This window comes from Desmodus rotundus, chromosome 11 (genome assembly GCF_022682495.2).
Source record: "Desmodus rotundus isolate HL8 chromosome 11, HLdesRot8A.1, whole genome shotgun sequence".
NCBI lineage: Eukaryota > Metazoa > Chordata > Mammalia > Chiroptera > Phyllostomidae > Desmodus > Desmodus rotundus.
Genome location: NC_071397.1, coordinates 40,600,202 through 40,614,652, shown reverse-complemented (window position 1 = coordinate 40,614,652; position 14,451 = coordinate 40,600,202). Strand labels below are relative to the sequence as shown.

General features: G+C 37.2%; 1 protein-coding gene across 2 annotated transcripts in view; it reads right to left on the bottom strand.

Moving 5' to 3' along the window:
- Positions 1–14,451, bottom strand: part of CYB5R4 (cytochrome b5 reductase 4) — a 103,305-nt gene that overhangs the window by 80,943 nt on the left and 7,911 nt on the right. For both annotated transcript variants that reach the window (XM_024576566.2, XM_024576567.2), the window contains exon 2: positions 11,265–11,418. In XM_024576566.2, the coding sequence (XP_024432334.1) occupies positions 11,265–11,418 (154 nt within the window). The remainder of the gene's footprint in view (positions 1–11,264; positions 11,419–14,451) is intronic.

The following is a 14,451-nucleotide window of genomic DNA, read 5'->3' as shown; positions in this document are numbered from 1 at the left end:
CAAAATGAAGGATAAAAAACATGATCATATTCATAGATACAGAAAAAACTTTTGATAAAATCCAGCACCCTTTTGTGATCAAAACTCTCAGCAAAGTGGGAATAGAGGGAACATACCTAAACATAATAAAAGTCATATATGACAAACCCACTGCCAGCATAATACTTACTGGGAAAAAATACAAGCATTCCCCTTAAGACTGGGAACAAGACAGGGATGTCTCACCTCACTTATTTAACATGTTACTGGAAGTCCTAGCCACAGCAATCAGACAAGAAGAGATAAAAGACATCCAAATTGGAAAGGAAGAAGTAAAACTGTCTTTATTTGCAGATGATATGATACTTTACATAGAGAACCCCAAAAATTCCACCAAGAAACTACTAGAACTGATAAACAGATTCAGTAAAGTAGCAGGATACAAAATTAATATCCAGAAATCAGTTACATGTTTATATGCCAATAATGAACAGAAAGGGAAATTAAGAAAACAATCCCATTCACGGTTGCTTCAAAAAGAATAAAATATCTAGGAATAAACCTAACCAAGGATGTAAAAGACCTGTACATGGAAAATTATAAGACAATGAAGAAAGAAACTGAAGAAGATACAAATAAGTGGAAGCACATACCCTGTTCATGGATAGGAAGAATTATCACCACTAAAATGTCCGCACTACCCAAAGCAATCTATAGATTCAAAGCAATTCCTATCAGGATTCCAATGATGTATTTCACAAAACTAAAACAAATATTTCAAAAATGTATACAGAACCCCAAAAGGCCCCACATGGCAACAGTGATCCTGACAAAGAACAAAGTTGGAGGAATCATACTACCTAATATCAAACTATACTACAAGACCATAGTTTTCATCAAAACAGCCTGGTACTGGCATAAAAACAGACACATACATCAATGGAACAGAATAGAGAGCCCAGAAATAAACCCATACCTTTATAGTCAAATAATATTTGACAGAGGAAGCAAACACACACAATGGGCTAAAGATAGCTTATTCAATAAATGGTGTTGGGAAAACTGGACAGATTCATGCAGAAAAATGAAACTAGACCATCTTCCAACACCACACACGAGAATAAATTCAAAACAGATCTAAGACTTAAATGTTAGACCTGAAACCATAAAAACTCTGGGAAAAAAGCATAGGGACAAAATCTTCGATATTGCTCATAGAAATATTTTATTGGATATATCTTTCCAGGCAAGGGGAACAAAAGAAAAAATAAACAAATGGGACAATATCAAACTAAAAACGTTTTTCACGGCAAAGGAAATCATCAACAAAATAAAGACAACTCACAGAATGGGAGAGCATATTTGCCAATACATTTGATAAGGGGTTAATATTCAAAATTTACATATTACTTAAAAAACTCAACATCAAACAAACAACCCAATTAAAAAATGAGCAAAGGTCCTGAATAGACACTTCTCCTAAGAGAACATACAGATGGTCAATAAACATATGAATAGATGTTCAATGTCACTAATCATTAGAGAAATGCAAATTAAAACCATAATGAGATACCATCTCACACCTGTCAGAATGGCTATCATCAATAAATCAACAAACAACAAGTACTGGCAAGGCTGTAGAGAAAGCGGAACCCTTTTGCACTATTGGTGGGAATGCAGGCTGGTGCAGCCACTGTGGAAAGCAGTATGGAGATACCTCAAAAAATTAAAAACAGATCTGCCTTTGACCCAGAGATCCCACTTCTGGGAATATATCCAAAAGAACCCAAAAGACTAATTCAAAAGAACAAAAGCACCCCTATGTTTGTGGCAGTGTTATTTATAATCACCAAGATATAGAGGCAGCCCAAGTGTCCATCAGTACATGAGTGGATAAAACAACTATGGAACATTTACACAATAGAATTCTACTCAGCCATAAAAAGAAGAAAGTTGTACCCTTTGCAACAGTATGGATGGACCTGGAGAATGATATGTTAAGTGAAAGAAGCCAGTCAGAGAAAGACAAATACCATATGATTTTGCTCATATGTGGAATCTAATGAACAAACTGAACTAACAAGCAAAACAGAGACAGACTCATAGATGAAGACCAGATGACAGTTAGTGGGGGAAGGGGTGGGGATTAAGGGTGGAGGGATTGGGCAAAAATGAAAAAGGTCTCATGGACATGGACAATAGTGTGGTGATTGCTGGGGAGAGGGGATATAAGGGGACTAAATGGTAATGGAAAAAAATACAATAAAGATTAAAAAAGAGGAAAAGAAATAAGAAAGGAAGGAAGGAAGGGAGGGAGGGAGGAAGGCCCAAAAATGTTATAGTTATTCTAACAGAGGTCCTACACTATCTGCTGAGGATGAAGGCAAAGTCAGAGAGGGCCAGAGTCAGGTCTTCAAAGATGAGGAGATTGAAAGGAAGAAGCTTTTGGCAGAAATAGAGGAAAGAACTAAGGTTGTCAAACAATGTAGGATGAGCAAATAACTGCCCAAGATCATAGAGGAGGCTGGAGAGAATAAGAGCATATAGAGGGACTACCCTTAGAAAAAGAGTGTCTTAGAAAGAAGGGTGTCTTTGAAGGGAGTATGTCCTGATACAAGAGAAAGAGAAGAATACAGACATCTCTAGCTTTATGTTCCTTATATTCACTCTGTGTCTGTGTGTGTGTGTGTGTGTGTGTGTGTTGTCTCCCCCCCAGTCTCATACAGTCATGCCACCCATCCTTTGCACAGGCTTTTGATGGAGCCTGGAATATTTTTTCCATTCCTCTTTGCCCAGTTAATTCCCATTTATCCTTGACATCTAGGCTCAATCTTCTGCAGTCTTCACTCAGCACAGTATCTCTCTCCTTCACAATATCCAGCAGGCTTGAATAATACTGCATGTTCCCCTCCAGATTGGAAATTACATAAGAGCAGGGGCCACCTCTGCTTTAAATTTCCATGTTACTCCCCAGAACCTGGTACAGTACATGACACATAGCAGACCCTCTAGAAGTATTGATTAAATAAATGAACCAAGATAGAGAAAAAGTTAAAATCTCTTTTCGATTTTTTATGAATGACAACTACACACACAGTCACAAAAAAGTAAAGCTATGTTTCATTAAATTACTAAAATTAAAAACTGTCTCAGAAGGATATCCTGTATGACTGTTAATTAGCAATGTTAATTAGCACAAGGGAAGAACTACAAGTAATAGACATCCCATGCTAATCTCTTAATGAATGAGTTTATATGTGGCACTGTAAGAAGTACACAAATGCTAAACCAATATTAAATCTAGAGTTGAATATGGCAAAACAGAAGGTTATACAATTTAAGCATAATAGCTGAGATTCAGGCTGCCTATGTTAAAACAGAGGCTCCATACTCATTAGTTATGTCTTTGGCAAGTTACTTTACTCTCATTAATGTTTTTTCTACCAGTATCCACTCCCCTTCCAGCAATAAGGTTGGTTTGTTTTTCAAGGAGCCATACGGTACCCTTCCCAGCTCTCAGTCATGTGTGCCCCAGTTTGGCCCCAGTGAGGCTACAGGATGAAGCTTGTGACCTCAGTTTAAGGGATTAAGTACATCATTTTCCCCTAAATAGACTTACTGTCACATCAATGTGAACATGATTAAAACTGTGCCAACCAGAACCAACTCCAAGACTTGTATTTTAGCTACTAGGAAAATAAAACAGAACCTGATAATAACTAGTGGGAGCATTGCTGTGGTCAGCTTTCTGCTGCTATAGAGTCCTAAAATGAAGCAATCCAGAAGGGAAACAAAGATAGCGTGAGAGCAGGTCCTGGGGACACTATCTGAACATCTGCACCAACCTTCACCTCAAGTCAGCTCCACCTGTAACTCTGCAGTCAATTTTTGTTTTCTACCAAACCAGGTTAGACTGGAGTTTCTGCCAGTTGTATCCATGAGTCCCCACTGATATAATTTTTTGGTTTCAATTTTCTCCCACGGAGAATAAGGATTCTCCTAGCTTCAGGACCCTCATTTGTGAAATAGAATACCTATCTACCTCATAGGTTTGTTATAAAATCAAACACTTAGTACACAGCACAGATCTGACACATCATCAATCTGCTGATATTTAAAAACAGAAAACACTCCTTATAAAGAGTACTGAGTTATGTATATGATTTTAATTTAAAACAATGAAAATATGACTGGGTACTAAGTTCAAGTGAGCAAAGGAATAATGGCAACAGCTACAACCTAAGTTGGGTAAAAATCACAACACTGAATTTGCCATTATCAAGTAATTCACACATTCACCAGGAATATAATGAGAGCTATTCATAATTATCTCTATAAATATATTGATGCCAAAGCTGGAGGAAAACATTCTTAAAATAGCCACCTCCCTAATAACAATAAGACTGGCCAATAGACATATGAAAAATGCTCAACATCACTCATCAACAGAGAAATGCCAATTAAAACCACAATGGGATATGGCCTCAAGCCTGTCAGAATGGCTATCACCAATATACCAACAAACAAGTACTGGAGAGGATGTAGAGAAAAGGGAACTGGTGGTGGGAGTGCAGACTGGCACAGCCACTGTGGAAAGCAGTATGGGGTTTCCTCAAAAAATTAAAAACAGAACTGCCTTATGACCCAGCATTTCCATTTCCAGGAATATGTCCAAAGAAACATGAAATACTAATTCAAAAGAATATATGCACCCCATGTGTACCCTTATACTGAAGCATTATTTACAACTGCCAAGATGTGGAAATAGTCCAAGTGCCCATTAGTAGATGAGTGGATAAAAAATCTGTAGTACATTTATACAATGGAATACTATTTGGCCATAACAAAGAAGGAATTCTTACCTTTTGAGACAGCATGGATGGGCCTGAAGAGTATTATGCTAAGTGAAATAAGCCAGTCAGAGAAAGACAAATACCATATGATCTCACTAATCTGTGAAATCTAATGAACAAAATAAACTAACAAACAAAATAGAAAGAGAAGCATGGACGCATGAAACAGACTGACAGCTGTCAGAAGGGAGGAGGGTTGGGGGGGTTAGATGAAAGAAGGTAAAGGGATTAAGCAAAAAATATATATATTATATTATTTATCTATGTATATATAGATATGATAGATATAATATTATATGTAACATATAACATTTACATTAACATATAGCATATAGTATCTGTACATATGTGTTATACATATTATACATAATATAATATGTATAGTGTTACATCTATAATATCTCTATATAGGTATATACACACACACAAAGGCACGTCTGTACAACAGTGTGGTGACAGCCAGAGGGAAGGGGGTGAGCAAAGGGGGCATAAATGGGGACGGAAAGAGATTTTGCTTTGGGCAATGGACACATGATGCAGTGTGCCAATGATGTTTTGTTGAGTTGTACACTTGAAACCTGCATGGTTTTGTGAACCAATGTTACCCCAATAATTTTTTTTAAAAAGACTAGAAATCAATGAAACAGAAAATGGACAAGCAACAGAGAAAATCAAAACCAAAAGCTAGACAAATTTGTAAACTTCTAGTAAGACTGAATAAGGAAAAAAAAAAGAGAAACCAAAAATTAGCACTATCAAGAATAAAAGAGGGCATATCACAATAGGACCTACATACAATAAAGATATAAATAAAGGAATATTATAAACAACTTTTTAACAATATAGTCAATAACTAATGTAAAATTAACAAATTCACTAAAAAATAACATAAAAACTGACATGAGAATAGGAAATTTGAATAACCCTGTATCTTTCTTTAAAATCAAATTTGTAATCCAAAATTGTCCTACAAAGGAAATTTCAAAATGTTGGCTGAAGTGTGTTCAAACACGTGAGGGTCAGATAAGGCACTGAGACCACAGTATTTTTCCTCTCTTCAATTTTTAGTGACTGGAAGGGAAGTAGGGAGAGAGGAAGAGTTATAAAGAAAAAAAAAAAGGAAGAGACCGAATGACAGTTAAGCAGATCAAGGGAAAGTAATACAAAGCAAAGAGTTTTGGATGTCAGTAGGACAGAACTAACAAAATCAGCAAAGACTAGATTGTCTGCATTAATGGTGTCCAATGGGCAATCTGAAAAATCCATGGATTGTATTAGAAATGGATGAAATGAATAAAGGGAATTGTACCTATAGAAAGGTTGATTTGTATACTAAACAAGAAAGTGATAGTGGAACAGAGTTGTTCAAATTTCTGCTGTCAAGAAAATAAGTAATGAGGACAGTACACAAAGCAGACGAACCACAGAATAACTGAGCTAACTGTGAGAGCAATGCATTATTGTTTCCATACACTCTATATTACCATAATACATTCCATTAGAAATTAAAACATTAGTTCCAAATTTAAAAAGCTGTTCCTAGAATAAAATTTTCAGATAGAAAAAGTTTCTCTGCTAGAAACAAATAATAATGCAGTTTCTCAAAAGAGAATTGAAGCAGGGAGCTAAAGGAAAACTACAGAAAGGAACTTATGTTTGAAAAAGCAGCTCTATTCATGGTGGGTTTGGATCTAACCTAAAAGACATAAACTTACTTTACTTTATTATTACTGCAGTATAAATTAAAAAAGCCTAAAGAAATAGTCAATTCTCTTTATTCACAGCAGTTAAGTTCTACAGACTCCCTGTGAATACTGAACTAGTGAATACTGAACCGTTGCTCTTAGCAGAAAATACAACGTTAGGTTACTGAGAGAATCTGGTCAACTTTTTTTGTGAACAAATTAATACATAACCTTGTTTAATGTGTGTTTCTCTTTAAAGAAACCTTATTTGATATGCATTGTTGGTTCATGAACACTGAACTCACAGCGAACAGCACTGCATTTCATGCCTGAACAAAGCTTACCTAACAGGTGTTTTCTCCATAAGGCATATTTCAGCCTTCTTACAACAGCACTTCAGTATTATCCTCGGGGCTGTTTTAAACAGCAAAATCACCAATAAAAAGCACAAAATGTGAAAACCATGGCAGCAAATAGACTGCAAAAGAGACCCTCACTTACAGTACGAACATGGAAACAAGAAGTCAGAGCCTCGCCTTGTTTGTCCTCAGACACATACAACATGTATTTTCACTGCACTGTGCACGACTGCGAACAACTGAAAGCACCGTGAGTTATGGATTTGGGGATACAAACACATTTCAGTGAGTAGGCAAGACTGGAATCCACAAGTAATGAGGATCAACTGTATTGACAACTTACACTAACATTGAGTCAATCTTAAAAAGGTTTCTTATAAGTGAACCTAGAAACCTAGGAAGCTGTGGTAAAAATAATAGGGCTATACATTAGTTCTTAGAATAAATTTTCTATAATTTTAAAATATGAAACAAGGAAAATACCAACTCATTAAAAGTCACTTTTTCAGGGGTGACAAGCAGACCTCTTTAATTTACTAGTATACGCCAGTCAGCTTTAGAAAAATCAAAGCTAGTTCATTTCTAAGTTATAAATTAAATGCCATTTGGAAAACTTGAGCCACTAAATTTTTTAAAGCAGGGCCAACAGTCTATTGACTGTAATGAACTACTTCTTAATACCATTGATTCAAATGGACTGCTGGTCAGGCCCCACTTTCCCTCACCCTCATGAAGATCAAAGGCTGCACCATGCTGCCAAATGATGATTGCAAAACTCAACACATTATTACCCACACTGACTACATACTATAGCAAAATACATTACAGAAAAACAAAGTCTGGACTCTCACAGATCAGCAATTTAGATGTTTGCTCAAAGCTATACATGTTTGTAAATCACCATTAGTTCTTAAGAGAGGGAGAAACAGCAGTAGGCAGAAAACCACAAAAGCATGAATTAATGGTAAATTCAACAAAGTTTTTGAAAAAGCATTATTTTCCCTCAATGTTCCAATTAACTGTCATTGCACTAAAGGGATTATATACTTTAGAGAAAATGGTGAGAATTAAGTGAACAAATTAGGAACTCCATATTACTTGCCTTACAGAATGCCCACCTTTTACAGTTCATGCATTTCAGCCTGCTGCCAGCCCAGTACTCTTTTTACACCGTCATTTCTAGGAACATGACCCGACTCAGTACATCTGAACATCAAGAAGAAACACTCTTATATCCACCCCTGCACCGGCCAAAGAAAACAGTCCCCAAAATATTATCAATAAAAACCCAAACTGAAGTGTGTGTTTTCTAAGATTTCTTGAAGAGACAAATTGTGTCTCCCACAACCACCCAATCAGCTGAATTTTGACCTGATCTAAAAAAGAGGCAATTGTTAAATGTTAAATTATTAAAGTAAATGAAGAATACTTTAAAAAAATGATACCATTGATATTATGCTTCTCTGTGCTACAGCTTTGACTCAAATGTGGACCCAAACATTATCTCTGACCTGCAAAGCTAATTCTGGCATACATTCCCCCTTTAAGAAGGTATCGTTAATATTTTAAATTAGAACAACTAAGAAGAAAAAGCCAATTACATTTACTCATGTGCTTTCTTTTACTTTCATTTAGGATCACATTAGAAATTAACAGTAATCTGTTTGACTCACACTCACCCTAACTTTCCAATGCCTTTTGTCAACATCCTGGTACTTGCCACTTGAACTTCTGTAATGAGCTAAATGCCTTCCTAGACCTAGTCTCAATTTACTACACCCGCCACCACACTGATCTTTCCAAGGCACACTCTAAATCACTGCCCCCACATTCAAATACCTCCCATAACTCACACAGTCATCTAAATTAAGAACACATTTCTCAAGGCTTTCAAGGCCCTCTACAGTCTGACCTAACATACCTTACTCCAACAGTTAGCCCAAGCTCCAGCACATACCTCAAGCTTTTCTGGGTCTCTACGCTTGTTTAGACCTTTCAATCTACTGGATGTACCTACTCCTCATTTCCTGTTGAAATCCTGTCCACTTCACAGCTTATCTCTACCACAAAGTGTCTCCGATTTTCCTAACCCACATACCTCCCTCTTTTCAATCTGCTATCACTTTCTGTATAGCTCTCTATGGCACTTCACTCAGACTTGTCTAACAGTCACTTATCCTCTCCTATGAGAGCTGAAACTCCAAGGGCAGGGCCTGTATTGAATGCATTTCTAGATAAAATACAAAACCAAACTCCTCAAAAAGGTAAAAAAAGAAAAAGAGAAAAAGACATATCTTACTTTGACAAAGGGGAAAAAGGCCTTATTATTAATAGAGTAGAAAAAATTCTCCAACAGAAACTTGTAAAAAATGTATCCTTAAATCAACACTTTACCAGAAGAGGTGCAATGCATTCACATCAGTACAGGAGATATGTAACTGGGATCACTGTGTATTTCAAACACAGCAAACTAGTCCCTTATCTCCATCAATACATTATACATTAAGTGAATAATAAAGTATGACTATATTATAATAGTGACTCATTTATCTCACATCACTAGGATATAAGGGGTTCACATAAGTGAATTTTCTGGAGAAGAGGCTTCCTACTGAAGAAACAGATCAGACACACCTATAGCCTGGGACAGCTGAGAGATGCTCCTGGGAAACTGACCCCTCACTGCACCCAGTCAAGCAGAAAACACACAAGCAGAGTGGGAAGGTCATTTTGTACCAGTTACTTGTACCTGGTAAACAGGTAGGCAGCAGGGAGGAAGGGCAGGGAGGGTATTAAAACCCTATCAAATGACAAAAGAAATGTTTGCATGGCAGAATCCTCATTCCAAGGTGTTGGTCCTATCCATGGTTGCACCTCCCTGAGAAACCTAGAGGAGTTAAGCAGCTGTTCTTCTATCTGGAAACAAGTTACGTCACCACCAACTGAAAGATTCCATCCTTTTTGCCATTGAAAAAAATTTACACTCTGATGACTTCTGTTACGGGCTGAATTGTGCACCCCAAAATTCATAGGTTGAAGTCCTAACCACCAGTACTATCAACATGACTTTATTTGGATATAGGGTCAGTGCAGATGTAATTAGATGAGGTCAAACTGGAATAGGGTAATGAAATAAGATTGGTCTTCTTATAAAAATAGAAAATCTGGACACAACTACACAAGGAAAATGCCATGTGAAGATGAAGGCAGAAATTGGGCTGGTGCTTCTACAAGCCAAGAAACTCCAAAGATTGGCAGCAGACCACCAGATACTAGGCAACAGGCATGAACAGATTCTCCTCCACAGCCCTCAAAAGGAACCAACCCTGCTAGCACCCTGAACTTGGACTTTTAGCTTCCAGAGTGGTGAGATAATAAATTGCTGTTGTTTAAGCTACCCAGTCTATGGTACTTTGTTTGGGCGTCCCTAGCAAATGAATTGGGATCTACTAGTGTTTTCCATTATCATATCACCAATCAACTGTGACAATCACACACCTCTTTAAGAAACCAAAGTTCTTAAATATGATCAGTGTTGCATTCAATCAACAAACAAACATGGATGACTTGTATGTGCCAGGCACCAAGGACAGAGCAGTAAACTAACATGGTCTCTGCCTTCATATATGTTACTGCAATTAGGACAACTGACAACAAGGCTAAGTTATGCAATGAAAAGTTACAATTATTGTAACAGCAATAAATGGCACACTTCCAACAGAGAATAGTGGACATATTAAACCATGTCTGAAGGACTCAAGGAAATCACGATGGAGGCCCACTGTACAGTTCTGCACCCTTTGAATGGTTTGCTCCCATGTAGATGCTGGGTTGTTGGATACTGTAAGGTCTGCTTTTACTAGCTAACCTCTTATTTCTCTGCTCACTTTCTCCAATCAGCCCATTTCCACTTTGGAGCTTTTAATTTCCATGGGATAGAAAAATCAGGTAACTAATAGAGCTAAGAAACATACATTAAATAGTAAAGGTGGCGGTAAGTGAGAACTGAAGATTTGGCTTTCATGTGGGATTTCTGATTTACTTAGATTCTGAGAGACATTTTTCTGACAGAATTCTGTTATAAGGCACTAAGGTGGAACATTATTCTATATAAACTAGGTGTTACAGAATAATTTTAATACTTCGGTATAAATTGGCTGGCAAACACTTGTTTTCTTTCAAAGGGAAGAAAACAGTTATGGAAGAAATACTGTCAAAAGTTATGGAGGGGAGAAATACTGTGCAAAATTGGAATTGTATAACTTATTGATCAGCATAAGGCACATTTCTATTATCTAATTGTGAATCATACCACCAAAATAACAGGAAGCATTACAATAGGAAATCACAGCCAAAATTTTTTGCAGTACTTCATAAATACCACCTACCTCTTATGCATATCCAACAATCATCTTTTGTGTTGTGTTTTTTAAGTTCTTCTTCAGTTACTTCAATTAACCTGCCTTTTAGTCCTGTTAGGTCCTTCCCACTTTTGGTCAGTCGAATCCAATCCATAAGACTTCTGCCCTGTTTTAGAGGTACCTAAAAAAGGAAAAGGGAAGAATTAAATGAGGCTTCTTCAAGTTAGCTGATTTTCCTTTCCCTCCTGTTGCTTGTCTTCAGGCTACTTCATTATAATTTTTTTTTTAAGATTTTATTTATTTATTTTTTGGAGGGAGAAGGGAGGAAGAGAGGGAGAGAAATACCGACATGTGAGAGAGACATTGAACGGTTAGCTTTCGCACATGCCCCAATTGTGGAGGGGCCAGGAACCCAGTCATGTGGCCTGACCGGGAATCGAAGCAGTGACCTTTCTCTTTGCAGGATGACACTCAACCAACTGAGCCACACTGGTCATGGCTACTTCATTACTCCTATTCCCATTCAAAAGAATTTTAAAACAGCAAATCTAACAATTTCACAAATATCTTTATAGCTTTAGGAGGTCATACAAAATCATTTTTTTATAACAGAACAGAAATGTTTGACATAATGGTAACAAGAACAGTATTAAACTTGGAATCAGACAACAACTTTTGGTCCTGGAGCTGTCACTAATATGTGATAGTCACTTACCAATTTGGGCCAACATTTCCTTGCCTTAAATATCAAGAAAGATTTGATAGAAGAAATTATAAACAACTGGCTTAGGTTGACTTTCTGGACTGTCAATACACACAGGACACTGGAAATCATGGGGCAGCAATTAATTTTCCAAGAATCCACTGAGAAACAAAGGTTATCAAATAACAGAAAATAATAAAACTGTAACACTCTAGGGAAGGGGGTTGGCAAATTGGCCCATGCCTGTTTCCTTATAGTCCTTCAGCTAAGAATGGTTTTCACATGTAATAGCGGTGGTGGTGGTGGTGGTGGTAAAAAGACTGACTACTTATGTGACCCTCAAAGTCTAACATATATATTATCCGGCCCTTTGCAGAAAAGTTTGCCTATCCTTGCCTAGAGGATTTAATAACAAAATGTTTGGTTTCTTGTGTCTTTTTTTTTTCCAAAATACCTTTTCAGGACTTTTAGGTATTTATTAATGTTTTAGCCAGTTAAAACAATCTAGTAGAAATTTTCAAGACATCCCTATAAGATAGGACTACTGTCTAAACTTGTATAACTAGTTTGTAACACAGGGCCAGAGGAATGTTTAATGTAAAAGCAGGCACATTCAAGGATGTTTATTGCTACAGATTGAAATCCTAAACCCTAATGTGACATTAATTAGGAAGCGGGGCCTATGGTAGATGAGTCAGTCACAAGGTCAGAGTCTTCATGAATGGTTTCAATATCTAGATAAAAGTGGCCTGAGAGAGATCCCTCACCCCTTCCTGCCCTGCGAGGACCCGGAAAAAGTCAGCAATGAATAAGGAATCAGGCCTTTACCAGACACAGAATTGGTCATTGGCTAATGCATTGATCTTGAACTTCCACCCTGCAGAACTGTGAGAAATAAATTTCTGTTGTTTATCAGCCACCTGCCCTTGGTGTTCTGTTATAGCAGCCTCAACCAACTAAGACCTTTATATACCTCACTTTTCTGAATCATACGTATTTTAGGCATTTGTTTACTCCCCAAATAACCAAGTGAACAGGTCTATGGTGCCTTTCCTATTTTACATTCCTTCCTATCAATCTACATCATCTCATTCTCACCGTCACTGAAACTTTCTAGGTCTCTTGGTCCCAATAAAGTTCCAATACACTAAATGTGAGAATATGATCTTTCCCATCCCAAACCAAAATCCCTTGTCTCTCTTGCCTATGTGGATTCCACAATCCACACAGTAGTTAAAAGTAATCTTTTGAAAATGCAAATCTAATCATGGGCCCTCCCTCCTTCAGTGGCTCCTCACATTACCTTATAGTAATGTCTCTATATTCCCTACAGTGGTCTACCAGGCTCTTCAGAACTGGTCATAGTTTCCCTCACCATCTCCATGCTTTAACTTGCTCCTTCCCATTTATATGCCTTAGCTAAATGGGAACAGGTTCCTTATTGCTATCAAGTACTTGCTCCATGCCTGGATCTAGCCCACTCCCCACCCCAGCCCTCCAGACATCATTTCCTCCAGAAGACCTCTGACTCCAACTCCTTCAAGGGCATAACACACTATTATAGTATTATGGCACTTATAACTGCCTGTTTACTAGTCCGTATAGCCTATTAGACTAAACTTCTTGAAACCAGACACCACATCTCTAGAATAAGGTAGGTTCTCAATATTTATTGACTAGTAGAAATAACAATGGCTATCATATATTGAGTGTATACTTTAGCCAGGCACTGTGCCATGGTATTTACACAACCAACCATGATATTTAAGTAAAAGATGAAAGGTATTTAGTTACATTTAGTGAGTGCTTCCCATATACAAAGACTGTGCTCAGAGAAACGATCTCATTTAATCCTATAAACGATCCTATAAAATGGGTACTGTTATTCCCATTTACACCTAAGGAAACTGACAGTCAAAAAGGTTAAGTGATAGAGTTGGGAAAAGAATCTGGGACTTTCTCATTCAAAAGTCTGTGCTTTTTAACAATTATGACATACAACCTCCCCAACTATTCTATTTCTCAATCCACCCATTTCATACAAACCTGACTCAGCTTCTAACATGATCAAAATAAGCTTATTTCACGAAGGGGGAAAAAACAGTCTCAGCTTCCCTTTGAATTGCACAACAATTTTATTTTGTTCCCTTTTTGGACCCAAAGACTCACCTTTGCCATCACCACCTGAATCTTTTGCCTTTGCCTCGAAATTTTTTCCTTTAAATGGGTGCTGAGAACATGACCGGTTGTTTTAATGGAGACAGACAGAAATATATTCTAATTCATAGCTTCTTTCTCTAGAAAGGCAATACTATTCAGTCAAATATTTAGCTTAAGGGGACAAACAGGTCAAATATCAAGGAGGAGGGGACAAATGATTAGATGGCTGGACAATATAGAGCAATAAATAAAATGTCACAGCTAGAGTCACATGACATCAAGCCTATAAGATCCAGGGCAATATTCCTTCCCAGTTTCCTTTTCTGTGGAACAGAGATAACAAATGCACTC